Source organism: Heteronotia binoei, chromosome 7 (assembly GCF_032191835.1).
Source record: "Heteronotia binoei isolate CCM8104 ecotype False Entrance Well chromosome 7, APGP_CSIRO_Hbin_v1, whole genome shotgun sequence".
Taxonomy (NCBI): domain Eukaryota; kingdom Metazoa; phylum Chordata; class Lepidosauria; order Squamata; family Gekkonidae; genus Heteronotia; species Heteronotia binoei.
The window spans coordinates 163,505-185,456 of record NC_083229.1 but is presented as its reverse complement, the minus strand read 5'-3'; the positions used below and the strand labels follow the sequence as shown (position 1 = coordinate 185,456).

General features: G+C 53.6%; 1 protein-coding gene and 1 long non-coding RNA gene across 2 annotated transcripts in view; both read right to left on the bottom strand.

Annotated features, from left to right (window-relative positions):
* The window catches only part of IQANK1 (IQ motif and ankyrin repeat containing 1), an 89,255-nt gene extending 83,433 nt beyond the window's left edge, over positions 1-5,822 (bottom strand). The window contains exons 1-2 of the mRNA XM_060243025.1: positions 5,704-5,822; positions 1,906-2,012 (exon numbers count right to left, since the gene is read on the bottom strand). Of these exons, the coding sequence (XP_060099008.1) occupies positions 1,906-2,012; positions 5,704-5,822 (226 nt within the window). The remainder of the gene's footprint in view (positions 1-1,905; positions 2,013-5,703) is intronic.
* Positions 5,823-9,596: 3,774 nt separating this feature from the next.
* Positions 9,597-12,331, bottom strand: LOC132574885 (uncharacterized). Its single transcript, XR_009555649.1, has 3 exons — positions 11,888-12,331; positions 11,203-11,257; positions 9,597-10,414 (listed from the first exon to the last, which is right to left on the bottom strand). It is a non-coding gene; the product is annotated as an uncharacterized LOC132574885 (long non-coding RNA).
* Positions 12,332-21,952: the final 9,621 nt, after the last annotated feature.

The following is a 21,952-nucleotide window of genomic DNA, read 5'->3' as shown; positions in this document are numbered from 1 at the left end:
CTGGCACAGAGCCTGACGAGCAGAGTCAGGAGGCAGAGCCTCAAATGCAGGAACTGGAGGTAAAGTGTGAGAGTCAGGAGGTTCAACACCCAATTACAGGGGCAGAGCAACCAGCCCAGGAGGTGGGAACAGAGCAACCCGAAGAAGACAAAGCTGGTCCAAGCACAGGGCCACGGGTGTCTGCCAGGTCCACCAAAGGCCAACGTCCCGCTAGGTACAAGTGTCCCTATGTCACTCTGACTGTCAATCCAGACCCACCCGGATTTGAGGAAATGTTAAAAGAAAAGGCTAAGAAACGGAAAGCCTGGGTGGCAGAGTGCGAGGCAAGGGAGAAGGAGGCTGAAGCCAAGCGTCTGAAAGAGCTGGCTGAACAGGAACACGATGATGTGTTTTACAATCATGATGAGTTCCTGAACGAATTCCGGAAAGGGTTCCGAGCTACGTAAATATGAACTGTAATGTTGCTGGTGGACATGTATGTAAACTGTGTAAAGTGTTTTGGTGCACTGGGTTTAAATAGATTAGGAGGTGTGTTGGAGCAAGAATCTACATAAACCCAGTCTGACAGCTACAGTATGACAGCTGGTGATCTAGCTGCCAGGCTAGGTCACAGTGACCTGATCAGCAGACCGGCTTGAGCCGGCAGAAGCCAAGTGATGCAATCTGCTGAGTCAGCACGGCCAGGATTGGCTGCTTGGACTATATATGATCTGTGTGTGCATCACACAGGTCTCTCCCTGTGAGATGGTGGTTAGGCGAAGCACTTTGTCCGTGGAGGTGATATTGTATAGACTGCACAAGAGAGCACTTGTTGTGTATATATGTTAATACACCTTTTGGCACTAGTTGCACGTGTCTGCCTGATTTTCTTTCCTGAAGCCCTGTGTCGGGCAAGTCATCTCCCTCACTCTGCTACTCCCGCTCCGACAGACACCCCCCCCCCCCAATTAGGGTGGCCAGGGAAGCACCTCCCAGCTCTTGCTCTAATGGCAGGGCTGGATGGGGGGGGGGGGGGGCAGAGGAGGGTGCTTGCCCCAGGCACCAATGGATGGGGGGCACCAAATTGGGTATGGAGTCCATTGTATTCTATGGAACCATAAGATCAAATGGTCCATAAGGGGGCATCATTTTTTAATTTTGCCCCCCCCTCAAAAAACATGTGGATCCAGTCCTATGCAATGGGCTGCCTGGAGTGGGGGGGGGGGGAGCTCCCTCCCTCCCTGGAGTGTCTCAAAGGCTTGCTTGTGTGCCAAAACTTTTGCCAGGCTACAAAGAGCAGACGCCTCTTTGGGCGATGGTGGGGAGGGTCTTGGGGTTTGCTATTCTGTTTGATCTCAATTTGAACTGTTTGAATTATTACTTGCAAGGCACCTTGAGCAAAGAGGGGAGGAGGAGTGTTAAGAAGAAGAAGAAGAAGATATTGGATTTATATCCCGCCCTCCACTCCGAAGAGTCTCAGAGCGGCTCACAATCTCCTTTACCTTCCTCCCCCACAACAGTCACCCTGTGAGGTGGGTGGGGCTGGAGAGGGCTCTCACAGCAGATGCCCTTTCAAGGACAACCTCTGCCAGAGCTATGGCTGACCCAAGGCCATTGCAGCAGGTGCAAGTGGAGGAGTGGGGAATCAAACCCGGTTCTCCCAGATAAGAGTCCGCACACTTAACCACTACACCAAACCGGCTCTTAATATTTTAACAACTGAAATAAATACAGAAAGCAGGACGATGAGCATATGGAGAACTTTGGCCCAAATCCCTTGTTGGAAGCAGCCTCTTTCTTCTTCTTGACTCCGGTCACCAGTTCTTTGCAAAAACCCCTCCCCACAGCCCTGCTGCAGGCCCCTTTCTCTGGATGTCCTTGCGGCAGGACAGGACAGGAGGAAGTCAGTCTCTGCCACTGCCCTACCTGGCTTCCCAGGCCCTGCTCCCAGCTGCTGGGGTGGGGCTGCCGGCTTGGCCCCCTTCCGAGCTGCTGCCGCTGTAGCCCTTCCTGCTGTCTTCTTGGGGCTCATTCTAGGAGGGGAGGAGAGAAGAAAAGCCGCTTCAGGAACAGTGGGGCAGCAACCCTACAAGGACAGCCTGAAGAGGGGCAGGTGGGGTGCCAGGATGCCCTGTGGGGGGCAGGTGGGGTGCTAGGAAGTTCTGAGGGGAGGCAGGTGAAGAGCCAGGATGCCCTGAGGGGGGCAGGTGGGCGGCCAGGAAGCCCTGAGGGGGGCAGGTGGGGAGCCAAGAAGCCCTGAGGGGGGCAGGTGGGGTGCCAGGATGCCGAGGGGGGCAGGTGGGGAGCCAGGGTATCCTGAGGGGGGCTTGTGGAGAGCCAGGGTGCCCTGAGGGGGGCATGTGGAGAGCCAGGGTATCCTGAGGGGGGCAGGTGGGGTGCCAGAATGCCCTGAGGGGGGCATGTGGAGAGCCAGGGTGCCCTGAGGGGGGCATGTGGAGAGCCAGGGTACCCTGAGGGGGGCAGATGGGGTGCTAGGATGCCCTGAGGGGGGCATGTGGAGAGCCAGGGTGCCCTGAGGGGGACAGGTGGAGAGGCAGGGTGCCCTGAGGGGGGCGGGTGGTGTGCCCTGAGGGGGGCAGGTGGAGAGCCGGGGTGCCCTGAGGGGGGCATGTGGAGAGGCAGGGTGCCCTGAGGGGGGCGGGTGGTGTGCCCTGAGGGGGGCAGGTGGAGAGCCGGGGTGCCCTGAGGGGGGCATGTGGAGAGGCAGGGTGCCCTGAGGGGGGCGGGTGGTGTGCCCTGAGGGGGGCAGGTGGAGAGCCGGGGTGCCCTGAGGGGGGCATGTGGAGAGGCAGGGTGCCCTGAGGGGGGCGGGTGGTGTGCCCTGAGGGGGGCAGGTGGAGAGCCGGGGTGCCCTGAGGGGGGCATGTGGAGAGGCAGGGTGCCCTGAGGGGGGCGGGTGGGGTGCCCTGAGGGGGGCAGGTGGAGAGGCAGGGTGCCCTGAGGGGGGCGGGTGGGGTGCCCTGAGGGGGGCATGTGGAGAGGCAGGGTGCCCTGAGGGGGGCGGGTGGGGTGCCCTGAGGGGGGCAGGTGGAGAGCCGGGGTGCCCTGAGGGGGGCATGTGGAGAGGCAGGGTGCCCTGAGGGGGGCGGGTGGGGTGCCCTGAGGGGGGCAGGTGGAGAGCCGGGGTGCCCTGAGGGGAGCAGGTGGAGAGCCATGGTGCCCTGAGGGGGGCGGGTGGAGAGCCATGGTGCCCTGAGGGGGGCATGTGGAGAGCCGGGGTGCCCTGAGGGGGGCGGGTGGGGTGCCCTGAGGGGGGCATGTGGAGAGCCGGGGTGCCCTGAGGGGGCGGGTGGAGAGCCATGGTGCCCTGAGGGGGGAGAGCCGGGGTGCCCTGAGGGGGGAGAGGCAGGGTGCCCTGAGGGGGGAGAGCCGGGGTGCCCTGAGGGGGGAGAGCCGGGGTGCCCAGAGGGGGGAGAGCCGGGGTGCCCTGAGGGGGGAGAGCCGGGGTGCCCTGAGGGGGGAGAGCCGGGGTGCCCTGAGGGGGGAGAGCAGGGGTGCCCTGAGGGGGGAGAGCCGGGGTGCCCTGAGGGGGGAGAGCCGGGGTGCCCTGAGGGGGGAGAGCCGGGGTGCCCTGAGGGGGGAGAGCCGGGGTGCCCTGAGGGGGGAGAGCCGGGGTGCCCTGAGGGGGGAGAGCCATGGTGCCCTGAGGGGGGACAGCCGGGGTGCCCTGAGGGGGGAGAGCCATGGTGCCCTGAGGGGGGAGAGCCATGGTGCCCTGAGGGGGGAGAACTGGGGTGCCCTGAGGGTGGAGAGGCAGGGTGCCCTGAGGGGGGCATGTGGAGAGCCAGGGTGCCCTGAGGGGGGCATGTGGAGAGCCAGGGTGCCCTGAGGGGGGCAGGTGGGGTGCCAGAATGCCCTGAGGGGGGCATGTGGAGAGCTGGGGTGCCCTGAGGGGGGCATGTGGAGAGCTGGGGTGCCCTGAGGGGGGCATGTGGAGAGCCATGGTGCCCTGAGGGGGGAGAGCCATGGTGCCCTGAGGGTGGAGAGCCGGGGTGCCCTGAGGGGGGCATGTGGAGAGCCAGGGTGCCCTGAGGGGGGCATGTGGAGAGCCAGGGTGCCCTGAGGGGGGCATGTGGAGAGCCAGGGTGCCCTGAGGGGGGCATGTGGAGAGGCAGGGTGCCCTGAGGGGGGCATGTGGAGAGGCAGGGTGCCCTGAGGGGGGCATGTGGAGAGGCAGGGTGCCCTGAGGGGGGCATGTGGAGAGCCAGGGTGCCCTGAGGGGGGCATGTGGAGAGCCAGGGTGCCCTGAGGGGGGCATGTGGAGAGCTGGGGTGCCCTGAGGGGGGCATGTGGAGAGCTGGGGTGCCCTGAGGGGGGCATGTGGAGAGCCATGGTGCCCTGAGGGGGGAGAGCCATGGTGCCCTGAGGGGGGAGAGCCGGGGTGCCCTGAGGGGGGAGAGCCAGGGTGCCCTGAGGGGGGAGAGCCGGGGTGCCCTGAGGGGGGAGAGCCATGGTGCCCTGAGGGGGGAGAGCCATGGTGCCCTGAGGGGGGAGAGCCATGGTGCCCTGAGGGGGGAGAGCCGGGGTGCCCTGAGGGGGGACAGCCGGGGTGCCCTGAGGGGGGAGAGCCATGGTGCCCTGAGGGGGGAGAGCCATGGTGCCCTGAGGGGGGAGAGCCGGGGTGCCCTGAGGGGGGACAGCCGGGGTGCCCTGAGGGGGGAGAGCCATGGTGCCCTGAGGGGGGACAGCCGGGGTGCCCTGAGGGGGGAGAGCCATGGTGCCCTGAGGGGGGAGAGCCATGGTGCCCTGAGGGGGGAGAGCCGGGGTGCCCTGAGGGGGGAGAGCCGGGGTGCCCTGAGGGGGGCATGTGGAGAGCCGGGGTGCCCTGAGGGGGGAGAGCCATGGTGCCCTGAGGGGGGAGAGCCGGGGTGCCCTGAGGGGGGGAGAGCCGGGGTGCCCTGAGGGGGGCATGTGGAGAGCCGGGGTGCCCTGAGGGGGGAGAGCCATGGTGCCCTGAGGGGGGAGAGCCATGGTGCCCTGAGGGGGGAGAGCCATGGTGCCCTGAGGGGGGAGAGCCGGGGTGCCCTGAGGGGGGAGAGCCATGGTGCCCTGTGGCTGCTTGCCTCTCCTTTGAGGGGCCTCCTGAGCCCCTCCCCCTCCTCCTGGGAAGGGCGAGCAGCGTGGCCAGGGGCGGGGCCTCCCTCCCTCCCTCCCTGGCGCCCCTCAGAGGCAGGGCGGGGCCTGACCTGCGCCGCTCTCGCCGCCTGGCACCGAAGGGGGCGGGGCCGTTGGGGGAGGGAGGCCCTCCGCGCGCGTCCTCCGGCGTCGCCTAGCAACGAGCGACTGTCTCCCGCTCGCGCCCTCCGCCAGGCCTGGGGGTGCGCTGAGCCCCCTCTCTCTGCCCCCTCCGGGCACTCCATCCTGGGGGGGGGGGGAGGGCAGCAGTGCCCCGCTGCAGGAGCGCCTGGGGGTGAGCCCCACCCAGGTCGGCCGTCGTGGGTGGAGAAGAGGAATCGCGGAAGCCACGCGCTCCCTGGCCGCCTAAGGGCGGAAAGGGAAGGGTTCAGGAAGTGGAGGAGGCCAGCCAAGGACACCCCTCTGCGGGAGAGAGGAGAGGGTCTTCTGCCTGTTGAGCCCCAATAAAAAGGGGGGTGGGCCCACTGGGCGTGAAAGCGGAAACCCTGGCAGAGGAAGCAGAAAGGCTTCATGCCTTTTTTGACTCAATTTCCACCTCCCCCCCCCCCAGGTAGAGAACGGGCTTACCTGGTAGGCGGGGCTGCTGGCGACGGAGACATGGAGTACAAGTGGCCTGGGCCAGACGGGATGCACTCAAGGGGGCTCAAAGAACTTCCTAGAGAGCCTGCAGAGCCTTTGTCCATCATTTCCCGCTCCTCTTGGGACAGGATTGGAGAAGGGCAGATGTTATCCCAGGTTTCAAAAAAAGAAAGAGGAGGGGTGGCCCAGGAGACTACAGGTCAGCCAGTCTGACCTCTGTCCCAGGGAAGGCACTGGACCAGATTTTAAAGGGACCAGTCTGCAAACATCTAAAGCAGGGATGGCCAGCGGTAGCTCTCCAGATGTTTTTTGCCTACAACTCCCATCAGCCCCAGCCAGCATAGCCAATGGCTGGGGATGATGGGAGTTGTAGGCAAAAACATCTGGAGAGCTACCATTGGCCACCCCTGACCTAAAGGACAACTTAGTGATCCCCGGAAGTCAGCATGGATTTTTTGCCAGACCAACATTTCCTTCTTTGCTAAAGTGACAAGGGAATGCTGCTGACGTTGTTTACCTGGATTTCAGTAGCACTTTTGACAGGGTTCCCCATGATGGACTGTGGACTGGACTCTAGGATAGTTAGGTGGAGAGGGAACTGATTGGAGAACCACACTCAAAGAGTAATTGTCAGTGGCATTTCACCTGAAGAGGGAGATGTCCAGTGGGTGCTACAGGGATCGGCTCTGGTATTTTTCAATATTTTTATCAATGATCTGGATGAGGATGTAGCTGCTCATTAAATCTGCAGATACACCAAATTGGGAGGAGCAGTGAACACACCAGAAGATAGAATTTAGTGAGATCTGAACATGCTGAAAAAGTGGGCAGGTGTGAACAAGAAAAAGAGAAGATTGAATTTTATCCCATCCTTCACTCAAAGTCTCAGAGCAGCTTACAGTCTCCTTTCCCCCTCCCCCCCACCCCGTGATCCCCACAACAGACATCCTGTGAGGTAGGTGGAGCTGAGTGAGCTCTTTCAAGAACTGCTCTTCAGAGAACAGCTCAGAGACAATTTGTGACTGACTCAAGGGGATGGCAAAAGATGAGATGGCTGGACAGCGTTACTGATGTAACTAATACAAATTTGAGCAGACTGGAGGATGGTGGAAGACAGGAGGGCCTGGCGTGACTTTGTCCAGGGGGTTGCAGAGTCGGACTCAACTGTGTGACTGAACACAACAAGGTCATATCAGCAGCTGCATGTGGAGGAGTGGGGAGACAAACCCGGTTCATAGAATCCTAGAGTTGGAACAGACCTCCAGGGTCATCTAGTCCAACTCCCTGCACAATGCAGGAAACTTACAAATACCTCCCCTTAAATTCACAGGCCCCATGGCGCAAAGTGGTAAAGCTGCAGTACTGCAGTCAGAGCCCTCTGCTCATGACCTGAGTTCAATCCCAGCGGAAGCTGGTTCAGGTAGCTGGCTCCATGTTGACTCAGCCTTCCATCCTTCCGAGGTCGGTCAAAGGAGTCCCCAGCTTGCTGGGGGGAAAGTGTAGATGACTGGGGAAGGCAATGGCAAACCACCCACTAAAAAGTCTGCCATGAAAACATTGTAAAAGCAATGTCACCCCAGAGTCGAAAACTGGTGCTTGCCCCTTTACCTACTTTTTAAAAAATTCACAGGGTCCTCATTGCTGTCAGATGGCCATCTAGCCTCTGTTTAAAAACCTCCAAGGAAAGAGAGCCCCCCCCCCCGAGGAAGCCTGTTCCACTGAAGAACCACTCTAACGGTCAGCAAGTTCTTCCTAATGTTGTGCCGGAAACTCTTTTGATTCAGTTTTAACCCACTGGTTCTGGTCCGACCTTCTGGGGTCACAGAAAACAATTCCACACCATCCTCTATATGACAACCCTTCAAGAACTCGAAGATGGTGATACTATGCAGGCTAAACACGCCCAGCTCCTCCAACCTTTCCTCATAGGACTTGGTCTCCAGACCCCTCACCATCTTCATCGCCCCCCTCTGGACCTGTTCCAGCTTGTCTAAATCCTTCTTAAAATGTGGTGCCCCAAACTGAACACAATACTTACCAGAGCACAGTAAAGCGATACCATCACTTCATGTGATCTGGACACTACTTCTGTTGATACAGCCCAAAATTGCATTTGCCTTTTTAGCCACATCACACTGTTGACTCATATTCAGTGTATGGTCCATTAAGACCCCTAGATTCTTTTTGCACATACTACTAAGACAAGTCTCCACAGCCTATAACCATGCATTGCATTTCTCCTACCTAAATGCAGAACTTTACATTTATCCCTGTTAAAATTCATTTTATTGGTTTTAGCCCAGTTTTCCAGCCTATCAAGATCATCCTGGATCCTGTTTCTGTCTTCTACTGTAATTGCAACCCCTCCCAATTTAGTATCACCTACAAATTCCCTCTTATTCCTTCATCCAAATCATTTAAAAGATGTTGAACAAAACAGGTCCCAGGACAGATCCTTGAGGTATTCCACTTGTCACCCCTCTCCAAGAGGATGAGGAACCATTCACAAGCACTCTTTGGGTGCAATCTGTCAACCAGTTACATATCCACCTAACGGCAACAGGATCCAAACCACATTTTACCAGCTTGTCAACAAGGATAGTATGTGGAACCTTATCAAAAGTCTTTCCTGAAATCAAGATAAACGACGTCTACAGCATTCCCCTTATCCAGCAAGGTAGTCACTTGCTCAAAAAAAGAGATCAGGTTAGTCTGACATGACTTGTTCTTGAGAAACCCATGCTGGCTCTTAGTAACCTTAGTTCTCCCAGGTTAGAGTCCATGCTCTTAACAATTACACCAAGCTGGGCACAGAGAACTTAATGGAAAACCCACTCTGCATTTTCTTTGCAGCTTTCCTTCCACTGCAGCTGACAAACACAAGGCAGAAAGAGCAAGGAATTTCATCAGTCTCGGAGCTTCAAATACTGAGGACAGGAGGGGAAAGAAGAGTCCCACAGGCCTGATTAAAGCCCTGGCCGAGCCAGTTCTGGCCCACAGGCTGGACATTTGACATCCCTAACCTAAATGTTTCTCTGTGACTTTTGTGGAGAAAGAAAATTTTTTTTTGCGAAGGTAGCAACTACTGTGAGGAAATATATGCAGGCACAAGGTGCCCATTGATACCAGAGAGAGAAAGAAGGCAGTTCTCCCTGAGGAGGTGAATAACCAAACACTTCTTTGTATTAGAAATATTAGAAAAGTGAAGGACTGTCTGCTGTTTCATGCCTCAGGAGGTCACCAGGGGTTTAGTCAGATAAGAGGGGTCAGGATCCACCCCTTCCTGCTATCTGCTCCTCTCCACTGTTCTCAGGGGGGGGGGAGATTTCTCCCGTCTGGCTTGGCACCTCTCTCTCACACACAAAGGCGCCTCACCCTGTCTCCCTCCTTTAGCAGTGGATGCGGGGGGAGGCACTCTCCCCTGCGGGACAATCCACACCCATCCTAGTCAGATTAGAGTTTATCTCTGTATCTCATCTATACTGTCTAGAATCAAGTTCCATATAATAAAGAACTCTCATTAGTTTTGAATCTGACTACTGGCTCCGTGTAACTTTGTAAGTCTGCTGGGACACTCGGTAGCAAACCTTTGCTGCATGGAAATACCCCGTGCACTCTGCTGCTATGCTGATGCTTGGCTGCACTAAAACTAGAGGATTCAACAACAACAACAAAAGCTTTCCAGAAAGAAAGCCAAGTATTGGGAAGAAAGTTCTAACTCAGCCTTCATCCTGCCTGGGTTATGTCCTATATGCAGTGTCCTACCTACAGAAGCATTGTTGCTATATGGAGTCCCAAAGGCATAGGAGCCCCCACCTTTCATTGCAAAGAGAGTTAGGAAGGGAGCAGCCCTTCACGGATAAATAAGTCATACACATTGATTGAAATATTTTGATCATTTAAATTTTATCCCCATTAACATTTTTTAAAAAAATGTAAATTAGTTCTGATGATACTGTTTATAAAAACCAGCTGTCGTTTGCCACTCCAGTCAAGAGAGGCATTCCACCTTTTTTCCTAGCTTAGGAGGGCATGCATGCCCCTTCACCTGCAGAGGTAGCAACTGGCTCCTGCTGCTCGTCATGCTCCCTGAAGGACTCTGGGCCTGGGCTGGGCCCCGCAGTGACTGCCCTGGGCTACAGAGGCTGGATTCATCAATGCCTGAAAGGAAATTGCTTCCCTCTTGATGTGGCGGGAGTCAGGGCAAGATCAGGCACGTGAAGGAGCCCACGGCTGCTGGTGGCAAACATTTGCATCCATGTGCAGAGCCCGCCTGCATCCAGAATTCTGAGGACTGGTGTGACTCTTCTGCTCTGTGGCCTGTCTGACATTGGCATGAGGAAGCCTGTTTATCGCCACTGAGCTGTTTTCCTGGATAGTCCGAACCAGTTCAGAGCCCACCAAGTTTTTTGTTTAATCTCAGTTACCTTCCTTGTTCATGTAAATTGAATCTCATTTGCTGTTTTGTTACCAAGTCATCATATTTGAGAAAATGTGTTAAATGTTTGGAGACTGCTTTGCATTTCACCATCTGGAAGATTTCAGCTTCATCCATGGACGCGGCCTCTCCACTGCTCCCCAGGGCGGGTATGAAAAAGTTCAGTAGCAACCATCCCAGCTCAGATCACTGCTTAAACAAGATGTCTAATGAAGAATTTGGAGGGAAAGCATAGGATCCAGGGAACAGGAGTTGCAAATGCTGCATGAAGATGAGAGGTTTGAAAGACAAGGAGAGAGAGAACCTTGTTAATTATCTGGAAGAGTTATTTAATGAAGCAGAGATCTCTCTGCAGCTGCAGGCACCTTTGGAGTTTGACACAGGCTGCTGGATGCTGCAAGGGCAAAATGGCTTCCACAGGAGGCGAAGCCAACCAGTGCAGAAGGCCCTTCTGGGTCTGGCAGATCTTGTCTACCCTCCCATAGGAGGCCTCGGACTGAGAGGGAAGGAGGTTTCCACCGCCCTGGCTCTTCACCCGTCTTCCAATCCTTCTGCTTCCAACCCCAAGAGCAACAGCCAGTGTGTCCTCTCTGACCTACTTCCTTTTGCCTTAGAAAGGGTGGGCCTGGCCCCTCTGGATCTGAGCACGTCCTGTGGGGAAGCTACGGCTCATCTCGTTATCTGGCCGTTCCTGGCTCCTCCAGGCAGGCTGCCTGCCACCCGGAGGCAGGCTCATTGGGCCGTGGGCTGTGACGGGACCAGTCCCTCGCAAGCCCAGTGGCACAGCAGACTCAGGCGTGAAGGTGCCACGTGGGTTGCCACTCTGGTGCACAGACACTGATGGTGGGTCTCAGGTTGCTCTCTGAGGCAGCGAGACGGGGGGTTTCTCAGGTCCCCAGCAAGCAAAATGGCTGCCATAAGAGGCGGAGCCAGCCATAAATATCATGGAGTGACATTCTGCCTGACTTTAATAGTAACCACAAATCATTTCAGGTAGTGGTTGCTTTTTAACATCTTTCAAAATGTTGTCTTGCATACATAGACCTTACCTTCAGTCATGCAATGAGAAGTCGCCTGCTGGTTGCAGCTGCTGGTGAAGCAACTCTGTACAGGCCAATCACACCACCAATGGCCAATCAGAAGCCCTGCTGGCAGAAGTCCTATCTGGCCCCACCCACCCACTTGGTGCCTTAATAAGAGTTTCTACTAAATAATCTGTAGCAAATGTTAGGCTAACTAGTCTGTAATGCATTTCTCTGCCATCTCCCCATCTGCCTTAACCTCAACCTTTTCCTTTCTTTGTCATCCACCTCCCTGGCTGGTTTCCTTCTCCTGGTAGATTTGAAGACATGATTAAGATTGTTTGGCCAGAAGCTGACGGCAGTCGGTGGAGTGAGTGATGCGGGGGGGGGGGCTGCCAGGGGGCAGTCTGAGCAAAGGGGGGTTTCCTCAAGAGCCCAGCTTAGAGCAGCCCCACCAGAACGTGCCCCAGGCAGGGGAAGCCTTTGGGGTCAGTCCAGTTTATTGGACCATGTGGCCAGTGGCCATTACAAGTTAACACATTCTAAAAACATACTAAAAAGTTAGGAAAACATGCATTTTTTTCCTAAAATACAAGGTCCATCTTTAAGTATTCACTTTCACTAGTTACCTCAAACTTTAAGACACAGACCTCCCTCTCCAATTCCAACCGCTCACAGGCAGGTTCAGGAATTAGAAATTGCCCAGGACTACCTGCTGCTGCTGCCTGGCTTGCGACGGCCCGCGGGGCTTCCTTCCTTGGGTCTGCTGCACAGTTGTACCCTACCATCTGCTCCGGCGAGGGCCCCGTCCTACAGCCCCTGCGGCTCGGCGCCCTGGGGGAGGGGAGGGGAGGGGAGGGGGGCTGAGAGGCGGCGTGCCTGCCCTGCCCTGCCTGCCGTCATCATCTGCCCGCTTCCCCGCCAGTGGGGCCTCTAGCTCCGCCGTCGATCCGGCCCCGGGCCAGGCAGCTCCCGGCCAGGTGCACGCGAGGACACGCCTCGCCCGGCCAGGCTGAGCAAAACCTGCCGCCCCCCCGACGCTCGAGCGCCGCTGCCTCCTGCTGGGTCGCCGGACTGCCCTCGCCGCGCGGTGGGACTGCTCCCCGACAGAGCGGCTCTTCACAGCCCGCCCGTCCCGTCCCGTCGGAAGTGGCCCTGGCCGCGCCTTTGCTGAGCTCTCCCCCTCGCCTCGGCCCGGCCCGGCCGGGGAGGAGCCTGGCGCCAGGCGCGGCCAGGGGGAGAAGAGGAGGCGGAGGAGGCCGAGCCAGCAGCGCCTGCCCGCCCGCCCGGGCTCACCTGGCCGCCAGGTAAGGGCCGCTCGCTGGCCGGGGATGGGGGGGGGGGGGGCGGACAGGCCTCGAGAAGGAAAAGGGGGCGGGAGGGCAGGGGCGCCACCGCCGAGGGGTCCGCGCAGCAGCAGGGCCAGGGGGAGGGCGGCGCCCGTCGGGCAGCAGAGCAGCAGCAGCCGGAGCTTCCGAGGGCCGCACGTGCCCGCCTGCCGGCTTTCCCGAGGGAGGGAGGGAGGGAGGGCTGCCTGCCGGCGGGCCGGGCGAGAAGGGCCTGCGGGGAGGTGGCGCCGGCTTCCGCTTCCTCCGCACCTCCCTCCCGGCCGGTCCCGCCTGGGGCTGTCGCGCTGGCCTCTCCGGGCCCCCGACGACGCGGGGCCAGGGATTGCTGCCGCCAAAGCCGCGCTCTCAGGGGAGGGGAGGGGAGGGGGCTGCTGGAGGCCGGCAGAGACGGCGCGGCCGCCGCCAGGGGCCCGAGGCGGAGTCAGTCCAGCCAGGAGCCGGGCTCCGAGGGGGCGGGCAAGAGAGAGAGGCTGAGCAGGGAAGAGCAGCGTGTCCTGCCGAGCAAAGGGAGCCCCCCGCGGCAGCAGCATTGGGAGGGGGAGGGAAGGGCTGCTGGAGTGGGGGGGGGGGGGCTGAGCCAGCGGGGAGACCTGCAGCCCTCGCACCCCCCCCCCCCCCCAGCAGCAGCAGCAGCAGCGTCTCCTCCCGCCTCAGGAGGCTGCAGGGGGGGCGGCGGAGAAAGACCCCGCTTAGCTGCCTGCCTGCCTTCCGGGGGGGAGTGGGGGGGCAGGTAGGGGCCTGGAGGAGGGGGGGAGCCTGGGACTGGCTGCTCCAGGCGCCCCCTCCCCCGAGGGTCCTTCAAGCTCTTCTCCAGCGGTGTGCAGTTGTTGCTCTGTTGACCAAGGCTTTAGGCGGGGTCTGGTGAGTCTGTCCCAGCTGAAAGAGACCCGGCCCCAAAGACATGTGGGGGGGAGGGGCTGCGGGGGAGATCTGGGTGGAAAGGGCGACTTCTTGGAAGGCAGCAGCGGGAGGGGAAAAGGCAGACTCCTCAGGGAAGGGATGGTTATGAAAGGGACTGAAGAGAAAATGTCCAAAATTGGGAGGCCCTTGTGCAGCGCTCTCCGGTGGCACCCACAGTGATTCAGGGGCTGGAGCGCCTCTCTTACAGGGCCAAATTGGATCTGCAGTGACACCTCCACATTAGGTTTCAAAGCCATCTTTATTAGTCACACAAGTATAAAACACACTTCAGGGCTGCAGTCGGCCCCACTCCCAACTTAGAACATATGAAGGTGCCTTATACTGAATCAGACCCTCTTGGGTCCATCAAAGTCAGTCTTGTCTACTCAGACTGGCAGCGGCTCTTTCTCCAGGGTCTCAAGCTGAGGTTTTTTACGCCTATTTGCCTGAGCCCTTTTTAGTTGGAGATGCCGGGGACCTTCTGCTTACCGAGCAGGTGCTTGACCACTGAGCCACTGTCCCTCCTCATTACATTACTTACATACAACCCTCTTAAAGAAAGTATCTTGAGGTACTGCATCTCCCCCTTTTCTCACTCCGTAAGGTAGGCCCTCATAAGAACATAAGAGAAGCCATGTTAGATCAGGCCAATGGCCCATCCAGTCCAACACTCTGTGTCACACAGTGGCCAAATTTATATATATATATATATATATATATATATATATATATATATAGCCACACACTGTGGCTAATAGCCACTGATGGACCTCTGCTCCATATTTTTATTTAAACCCCTCTTGAAGGTGGCTATGCTTGTGGCCGCCACCACCTCCAGTGGCAGTGAATTCCACATGTTAATCACCCTTTGGGAGAAGAAGTACTTCCTTTTATCTGTTTTAACCTGTCTGCTCAGCAATTTCATCGAATGCCCACGAGTTCTTGTATTGTGAGAAAGAGAGAAAAGTACTTCTTTCTCTATTTTCTCCATCCCATGCATTATCTTGTAAACCTCTATCATGTCACCCCGCAGTCGACGTTTCTCCAAGCTAAAGAGCCCCAAGCATTTCAACCTTTCTTCATAGGGAAAGTGTTCCAGCCCTTTAATCATTCTAGTTGCCCTTTTCTGGACTTTCTCCAATGCTATAATATCCTTTTTGAGGTGCGGCAACCAGGACTGCACACAGTACTCCAAATGAGACCTCACCATCGATTTATACAGGGGCATTATGATACTGGCTGATTTGTTTTCAATTCCCTTCCTAATAATTCCCAGCATGGCGTTGGCCTTTTTTATTGCAAACGCACACTGTCTTGACATTTTCAGTGAGTTATCTACCATGACCCCAAGATCTCTCTCATGGTCAGTCTCTGCCAGTTCACACCCCATCAACTTGTATTTGTAGCTGGGATTCTTGGCCCCAATGTGCATTACTTTGCACTTGGCCACATTGAACCGTATCTGCCACGTTGACGCCCACTCACCCAGCCTCAACAGATCCCTTTGGAGTGCCTCACAATCCTCTCTAGTTCTCACCACCCTGAACAATTTAGTGTCATCCGCAAACTTGGCCACTTCACTGCTCACTCCCAACTCTAAATCATTTATGAACAAGTTAAAGAGCATGGGACCCAGTACCGAGCCCTGCAGCACCCCACTGCTTACCGTTCTCCACTGCGAAGACTGCCCATTTATACTCACTCTCTGCTTCCTATTACTCAGCCAGTTTTTGATCCACAAGAGGACCTGTCCTTTTACTCCATGACTCTCAAGCTTTCTAAGGAGCCTTTGATGAGGAACTTTATCAAAAGCTTTCTGGAAGTCAAGGTAAACAACATCTATCGGGTCTCCTTTGTCCACATGTTTGTTCACCCCCTCAAAGAAATGTAACAGGTTAGTGAGGCAAGATCTTCCCTTACAGAACCCATGCTGAGTCCTCCTCAGTAACCCGTGTTCATCAATGTGCCTACTCATTCTGTCCTTGATAATGGTTTCTACCAACTTTCCCGGTATTGAAGTCAGACTGACTGGCCTGTAATTTCCCAGATCTCCTCTGGAACCCTTTTTAAAGATGGGGGTGACATTTGCTACCTTCCAGTCTTCAGGAACAGAGGCAGATTTCAATAAAAGATTACAGATTTTTGTTAGAAGATCCACAAGTTCAACTTTGAGTTCTTTCAGAACTCTTGGATGTATGCCATCCGAACCCGGTGACTTATTAGTTTTTAATTTGTCTATCAGTTGTAGGACCTCCTCTTTTGTCACCTCAATCTGACTCAGGTCTTTCAACACCCCTTCCAAAATTAGTGGTTCTGGGGCAGGCAAAAAGTTTTCGTCTTCCACAGTGAAGACGGAGGCAAAAAATACATTCAGTTTCTCAGCCATTTCCCTATCCTTCTTCAGTAATCCTTTTACCCCATGGTCATCCAAGGGCCCCACTGCCTCCCTGGCTGGTTTCCTACTTCTAATATATTTGAAGAAATTTTTATTGTTGGTCTTTATGTTTTTTGCAATATGCTCCTCATAGTCCCTTTTTGCCTGCCTGATCACAGTCTTGTGTTTGATTTTATTATTATTTATTTATTTATTATTTATTTATTACTTTAAATTTCTATCCCACCCTCTCCGCAAGCGGACTCAGGGCGGCTAACAACATACATTTTTACAATTTAACCATTAAAACTACAATTTAAAATTATTTAAAACACTTAAAACAGCCTGTGTTCCCTTTTATTAATCTTACTTGGACTGGTTTTCCACCGCTTAAAGGAGTCCTTCTTACCTTTTACAGCTTACATTTGTTTGTTAACCATGCAGGCCTTTTCTTATGCCTGTTTGTGCCTTTCCTAACTTGTGGTATATATTTTATCTGAGCTTCTAGGATTATAGTTTTAAATAGTCTCCAAGCTTCCCCAAGGGTTTTGACCGTATTTACCTTTCCTTTCAGTTTCCTCCTCACATGCCTCCTCATCTCAGAGAATTTAACCCTTTTAAAGTTAAACATGGTTGTGGTGGTCTTTTTGGGCAACTCCCTATTTATACAAACGGTGAAATCAATAACATTATGGTCACTGCTCCCAAGTGGCGCAATCACTTTTACATCTCCCACCAAGTCTTGGGCATTACTTAGGACTAAATCCAGGATCGCCCCACCCCTGGTAGGTTCGGAGACCATCTGCTCCATAGCACAGTCATTGTGAGCATCAAGAAACTCAATCTCTTTCTCTCGACCAGAACACATTGACCCAATCAATCTGCGGGTAGTTAAAATCACCTATTACAACAGTTTTTACATTTAGCTGCTATCTTTAAGCCTTCCATCATATTATAATCGTCCTCTCTTTGATTTGGTGGGTGATAACAAACTCCCATAGTTAAATTTCCTTTTAGGCCCTCTATTTCGACCCAAAGCATTTCTAAAAGGGAATCTAATTCTCTGACCTCAGTCTTACTGGACCGTATATCCTCTCTGACGTACAGAGCCACCCCACCTCCAACCCTTCCCTCCCTATCCTTCCGATAGAACTTATATCCAGGAATCACCGTGTCCCACTGATTCTCCTCATTCCACCAAGTTTCTGAAATTCCCACAATGTCTATGTTTTCCCCCAACACTAAACATTCCAACTCACCAATTTTACTTCGAACTCTTCTAGCATTCGTATACAAACATCTATAATTTCCCAGGCAAGCTAGGCCCGCCACCTTCCTCTTGCCGCCTCGAGACTCTGGCAGACAGTCCATACTGTTTGTCACCTTCACAGTGGACAACTCTGGTCCGTTACCCGGTAGAAAAATAGCAGCCAACCCTTCATCTCTTTGAGACGAGTCCTCCCGAACCAGAGACATTTCATCTCCTGTCGGCTTTCTCCCAAGATTTAGTTTAAAAACTGCTCTGCCACCTTTTTGATTTTAAGCGCCAGCAGCCTGGTTCCATCTGGGGACAAGTGGAGACCATCTTTTTTGTACAGCTCCCGCTTGTTCCAGAAAGCATCCCAGTGCCTAACAAACTTAAACCCTTCCTACACTATCGTCTCATCCGCACATTGAGACTTCTAATTTGTGCCTGTCTCTCCAGCCCTGCACGTGGAACAGGTAGCACTTCCGAGAAGGCTACCTTGGAGGTCCTGGCCTTAAGTCTCCTGCCTAGCAGCCTAAATTTTTCCTCCAGGACCTCACGACTGCATTTCCCCACATTGTTGGTGCCAACATGCACCATGACCACTGGCTCCTCCGCAGCACTGTCTATCAGCCTATCTATTACACGCGTAATGTCCGCTACCTTCGCACCAGGCAGGCAAGTCACCATACAGTCAGTACGCGGTTTTGCCATCCAGCTGTCTACTTGTCTAAGGATCAAATCACCAACTACCAAGACCCACCCCCTCTCCCTGCCCAGGGATGGTTCCTTGGTGCGAAAGGATACCCGCTCACCAACTGAAGAAGAGGTCCTACTGAGGGCGCATTCCCTTATCCTCAGCCCGGTGCCCTGTTCCCTCATGCTCCATGGCAGCAGCGGGGCTGCCACGTTCAGTGTGGGGTTCATCTAATACGTCCCCAAGAGTCTTCCCCGAGTGCCTAACTGACTGTCTCTGCTTCTCCAGGTCAGTCACCTCGGCCTCAAGGGTACGAACTCGTTCCCTGAGGACCAGGAGCTCCTTGCATCGAGCACACACCCAAGACTTCTGTCCTGTGGGCAGATAGTCATAAATGTGACACTCAGTGCAAAACACTGGAAAGCCCCCACCCTCCTGCTTGCATTCTACCTTCATGATAGCTTTTTTCAAAAATATACAGTCCCCTTTTAAATCCTGTTTGTTTATGTGGCTCTCCTTCTGGAGGGTCTACTTACCTTATTGGGAACACAAGGAATCTGGGTTCCTGGTCCTTACAGAGCCCCCAGGCTAAGAGCCACAGGCCAAGAGCCCTTTAGCTCTCGCCAAAGGCTCGTGCCTCTGGCAGGGCGCAACTTAATAATGCAAAGAGGGTGGGGAACACAGCCACTCCTAATCAATCAGCAATAATCACCTTCAGTCCACTCAAACCAAACAAACAGCAGTTCCCCAGCAGTTCCTCAGAATTTTCAGCAATCACACAGTCACACAAACGCAGAAATTCTCAGCAACTTCCCCAGCTGCTTAGAAAGCCAAACCTCACCCTTGTAGCACTTCTTCTCTGCTCTCTCTCAGAGCTCTCTGTAGCTGGGATTCTTGGCCCCAATGTGCATTACTTTGCACTTGGCCACATTGAACATCATCTGCCATGTTGACACCCACTCACCCAGCCTCAACAGATCCCTTTGAAGTGCCTCACAATCCTCTCTGGTTCTCACCACCCTGAACAATTTAGTGTCATCTGCAAACTTGGCCACTTCACTGCTTACTCCCAACTCCAGATCATTAATGAACAAGTTAAAGAGCATGGGACCCAGTACTGAGCCCTGTGGCACCCCACTGCTTACCGTCCTCCACTGCGAAGACTGCCCAGAGCTTCCTTTGCCCAGTTCCCTGGATCCCATGTGAGAAATAAAAAGCAAGCAAATTTAAGACCAATGAGTGTTAATGTTTTAAGCATGTTTCATGTAAGTTTTTTTTAAAAACTTTAATTGTGTTTCTCTTTGTCCTTTATAAAGTTTATATCTCTGTTCTCGAATCTTAAATAGGTATACAAGTGGCCCAGCCTGAAATGGCACAAGGTCTCATTTATGGCAGATCTGTCCCTCATAACAAATGAGTTTGACACCCCTGTGTTAAACTGTTGAATATCTGCATTAGCTTGCGGATAGTACACCAACAGCCTCCTATCTGTAATATTTGATTCCACCAAAAAAGTTCCAAATTCTGAAGAACTAAATTGGGCCCCATTATCAGAAAACACCTCTCACAGCTGCAGTCCCTCCCACTCCCAGTTTAAGAGCCAGTTTGGTGTCGTGGTTAACTGTGCAGACTCTGATCTGGGAGAACCATAGAGTTGGAAGGGACCTCCAGGGTCATCTAGCCCAACCTCCTGCACAATGCAGGAGATTCACGAATACCTTCCCCCCCACACATACATCCCCAGTGACCCCTGTTGCATTCACAGAAGATGGCAAAAAACCCTCTAGGATCGCTGGCCAAACTGACCTGGAGAAAAATTGCTGAGTGACCCCAAAGTGTCAATCAGCATTTCCCTGAGCGTGTAAGATGGAGCCACGAGAATTAAGCACTGATGCAACCCTTCCCGCCCTCCTCATGATCTGCCTAAGTTCACAGAATCAGCATTGCTGTCAGATAGCTATTAGCCTCTATTTAAAAATTTCCAAAGGAGGAGAGTCCACCAACTCCCAAGGAAGGCTGTTCCACTGAGGATTCGCTTTGTCAGGAAATTCTCCCTAAAGTTGAGCTGGAAACTCTTGATTTAATTTCAACCTGTTGGTTCTGGTCCGACTTTCTGGGACAACAGAAAACAATTCCACACCATCCTCTATATGACAGCCCTTCAAGTACTTGAAGATGGTGATCAAGTCATGTCTCAGTCGTCTCCTCTCCAGCCTAAATATACCCAGCCCAACATTTCCTCGTAGGAAGGTCTCCTCGCCATCTTCATTGCCTTCCTCTAGACACATTCCAGCTTGTCTATATCTTTCTTAAATTGTGGTGCCCCAAACTGAACACAACACTCTTTTTGTTGTTCAGTCACACAGTCAAGTCCAACTTTGAGACCCCATGGACAAAGTCATGCCAGGCCCTCCTGTCTTCCACCATCCTCCGAAGTCTGCTCAAATTCGTGTTTGTGACATCAGTAACGCTATCCAGCCATCTCATCTTTTGCCGTCCCCTTCTTCTTTTGCCTTCTGTCTTTCCTAGCATCAGGATCTTCTCCAGGGAGTGCTCCCTTCTCATTTGGTGGCCAAAGTATCTGAGCTTCAGCTTCAGCATCTGACCTTCCAGGGAACAGTCTGGGTTGATTTCCCTTAGCACTGACTGATTTGATCTTCTTGCAGTCCAAGGGACTCTCAAGAGTCTTCAACAGCACCACATCTCAGAAGCATCTGTTCTTCTGTGCTCGGTCTTCCTTATGGTCCAGCTCTCACAGCCATACATTACTACTGGGAATACCATCACTTTAACTATACGGACTTTTTTTGGCAGGGTGATGTCTCTACTTTTTGTTATACTGCCCAGGTTCGCCGTAGCTGTCCTCCCAAGGAGCAAACATCTTTTAATTTCATGGCTACAGTCACCATCTGCAGTGATCTTGGATCCCAGAAATGTGAAGTCTGTCACTGCTTCCATGTCTTCCCCTTCTATTTGCCAAGGTGTGATGGGGCCAGATGCCATGATCTTAGGTTTTTTGATGTTGAGTTCAAGCCTACTTTTTTGTTCTCCTCTTTCACCCTCAACAAGAGGTTCTTTAGGTCCTCCTCGTTTTCTGCCATTAGAGTAGTGTCATCTGCATATCTGAGGTTGTTGATGTTTTTCCCGGCAATCTTAATTCCGGCTTGTGCTTCTTCCAGGCCAGCATTCCGCATGATGTACTCTGCATATAAATTAAATAAGCAGGGTGACAATATACATCCTTGTCGAACTCCTTTTTCTATTCTAAACCAATTAATTGTTCCATATCCTGTTCTGACAGTTGCTTCTTGACCCTTATACAGGTTTCTCAGGAGACATGTGAGGTGGTCTGGTACTCCCATCTCTTTAAGGACTTGCCACAGTTTGTTGTGATCCACACAATCAAAGGCTTTAGCATAGTCAATGAAGCAGAAATAGATGTTTTTCTGATACTCCCGTGCTTTTTCCATAATCCATCGAATGTTGGCAATTTGATCTCTAGTTCCTCTACCTCTCCGAAACCCAGCTTGAACTTCTGGTAGTTCCTGATCTACATACTGCTGAAGCCTAGCTTGTAGGATCTTTAACATGAACTTGCTGGCTTGTGAAATGAGTGCAATGGTGTGATAATTTGATCATTCCTTGGCATTACCCTTCTTTGGGATTGGAATATAAACCGATCTTTTCCAATCCTGTGGCCACTGTTGTGTTTTCCAAATTTGTTGACATAATGTGTGCATCACTTTAACAGCATCATCTTTTAGGACTTTGAAAAGGTCAACTGGGATACCGTCATCTCCGCTCACTTTGTTGTTATTAATGCTTTCTAAAGCCCTTTTGACTTCACTCTCCAGGATGTTTGGCTCAAGGTCACGATTTCACTGTCATGGTTGTCAAGGGCACTGAGATCCTTCTTGTATGTCTGTGTATTCTTGCCACCTCTTCCTGATCTCTTCTGCTTCTGCTAGGTCCCTACCATTTTTGTGCTTTATCATGGCCATCTTTGCACGAAACGTTTCCTTGATTTGAACATATGAAGCTGCCTTATACTGAACCAGACCCTTGGTCCATCAAAGTCAGTATTGTCTTCTCAGACTGGCAGCGGCTCTCCAGGGTCTCAAGCTGAGGAATTTCATGCCTACCTGCCTGGACCCTTTTTTTGGAGATGCCAGGGATTGAACCTGGGACCTTCTGCATACCAAGCAGATGCT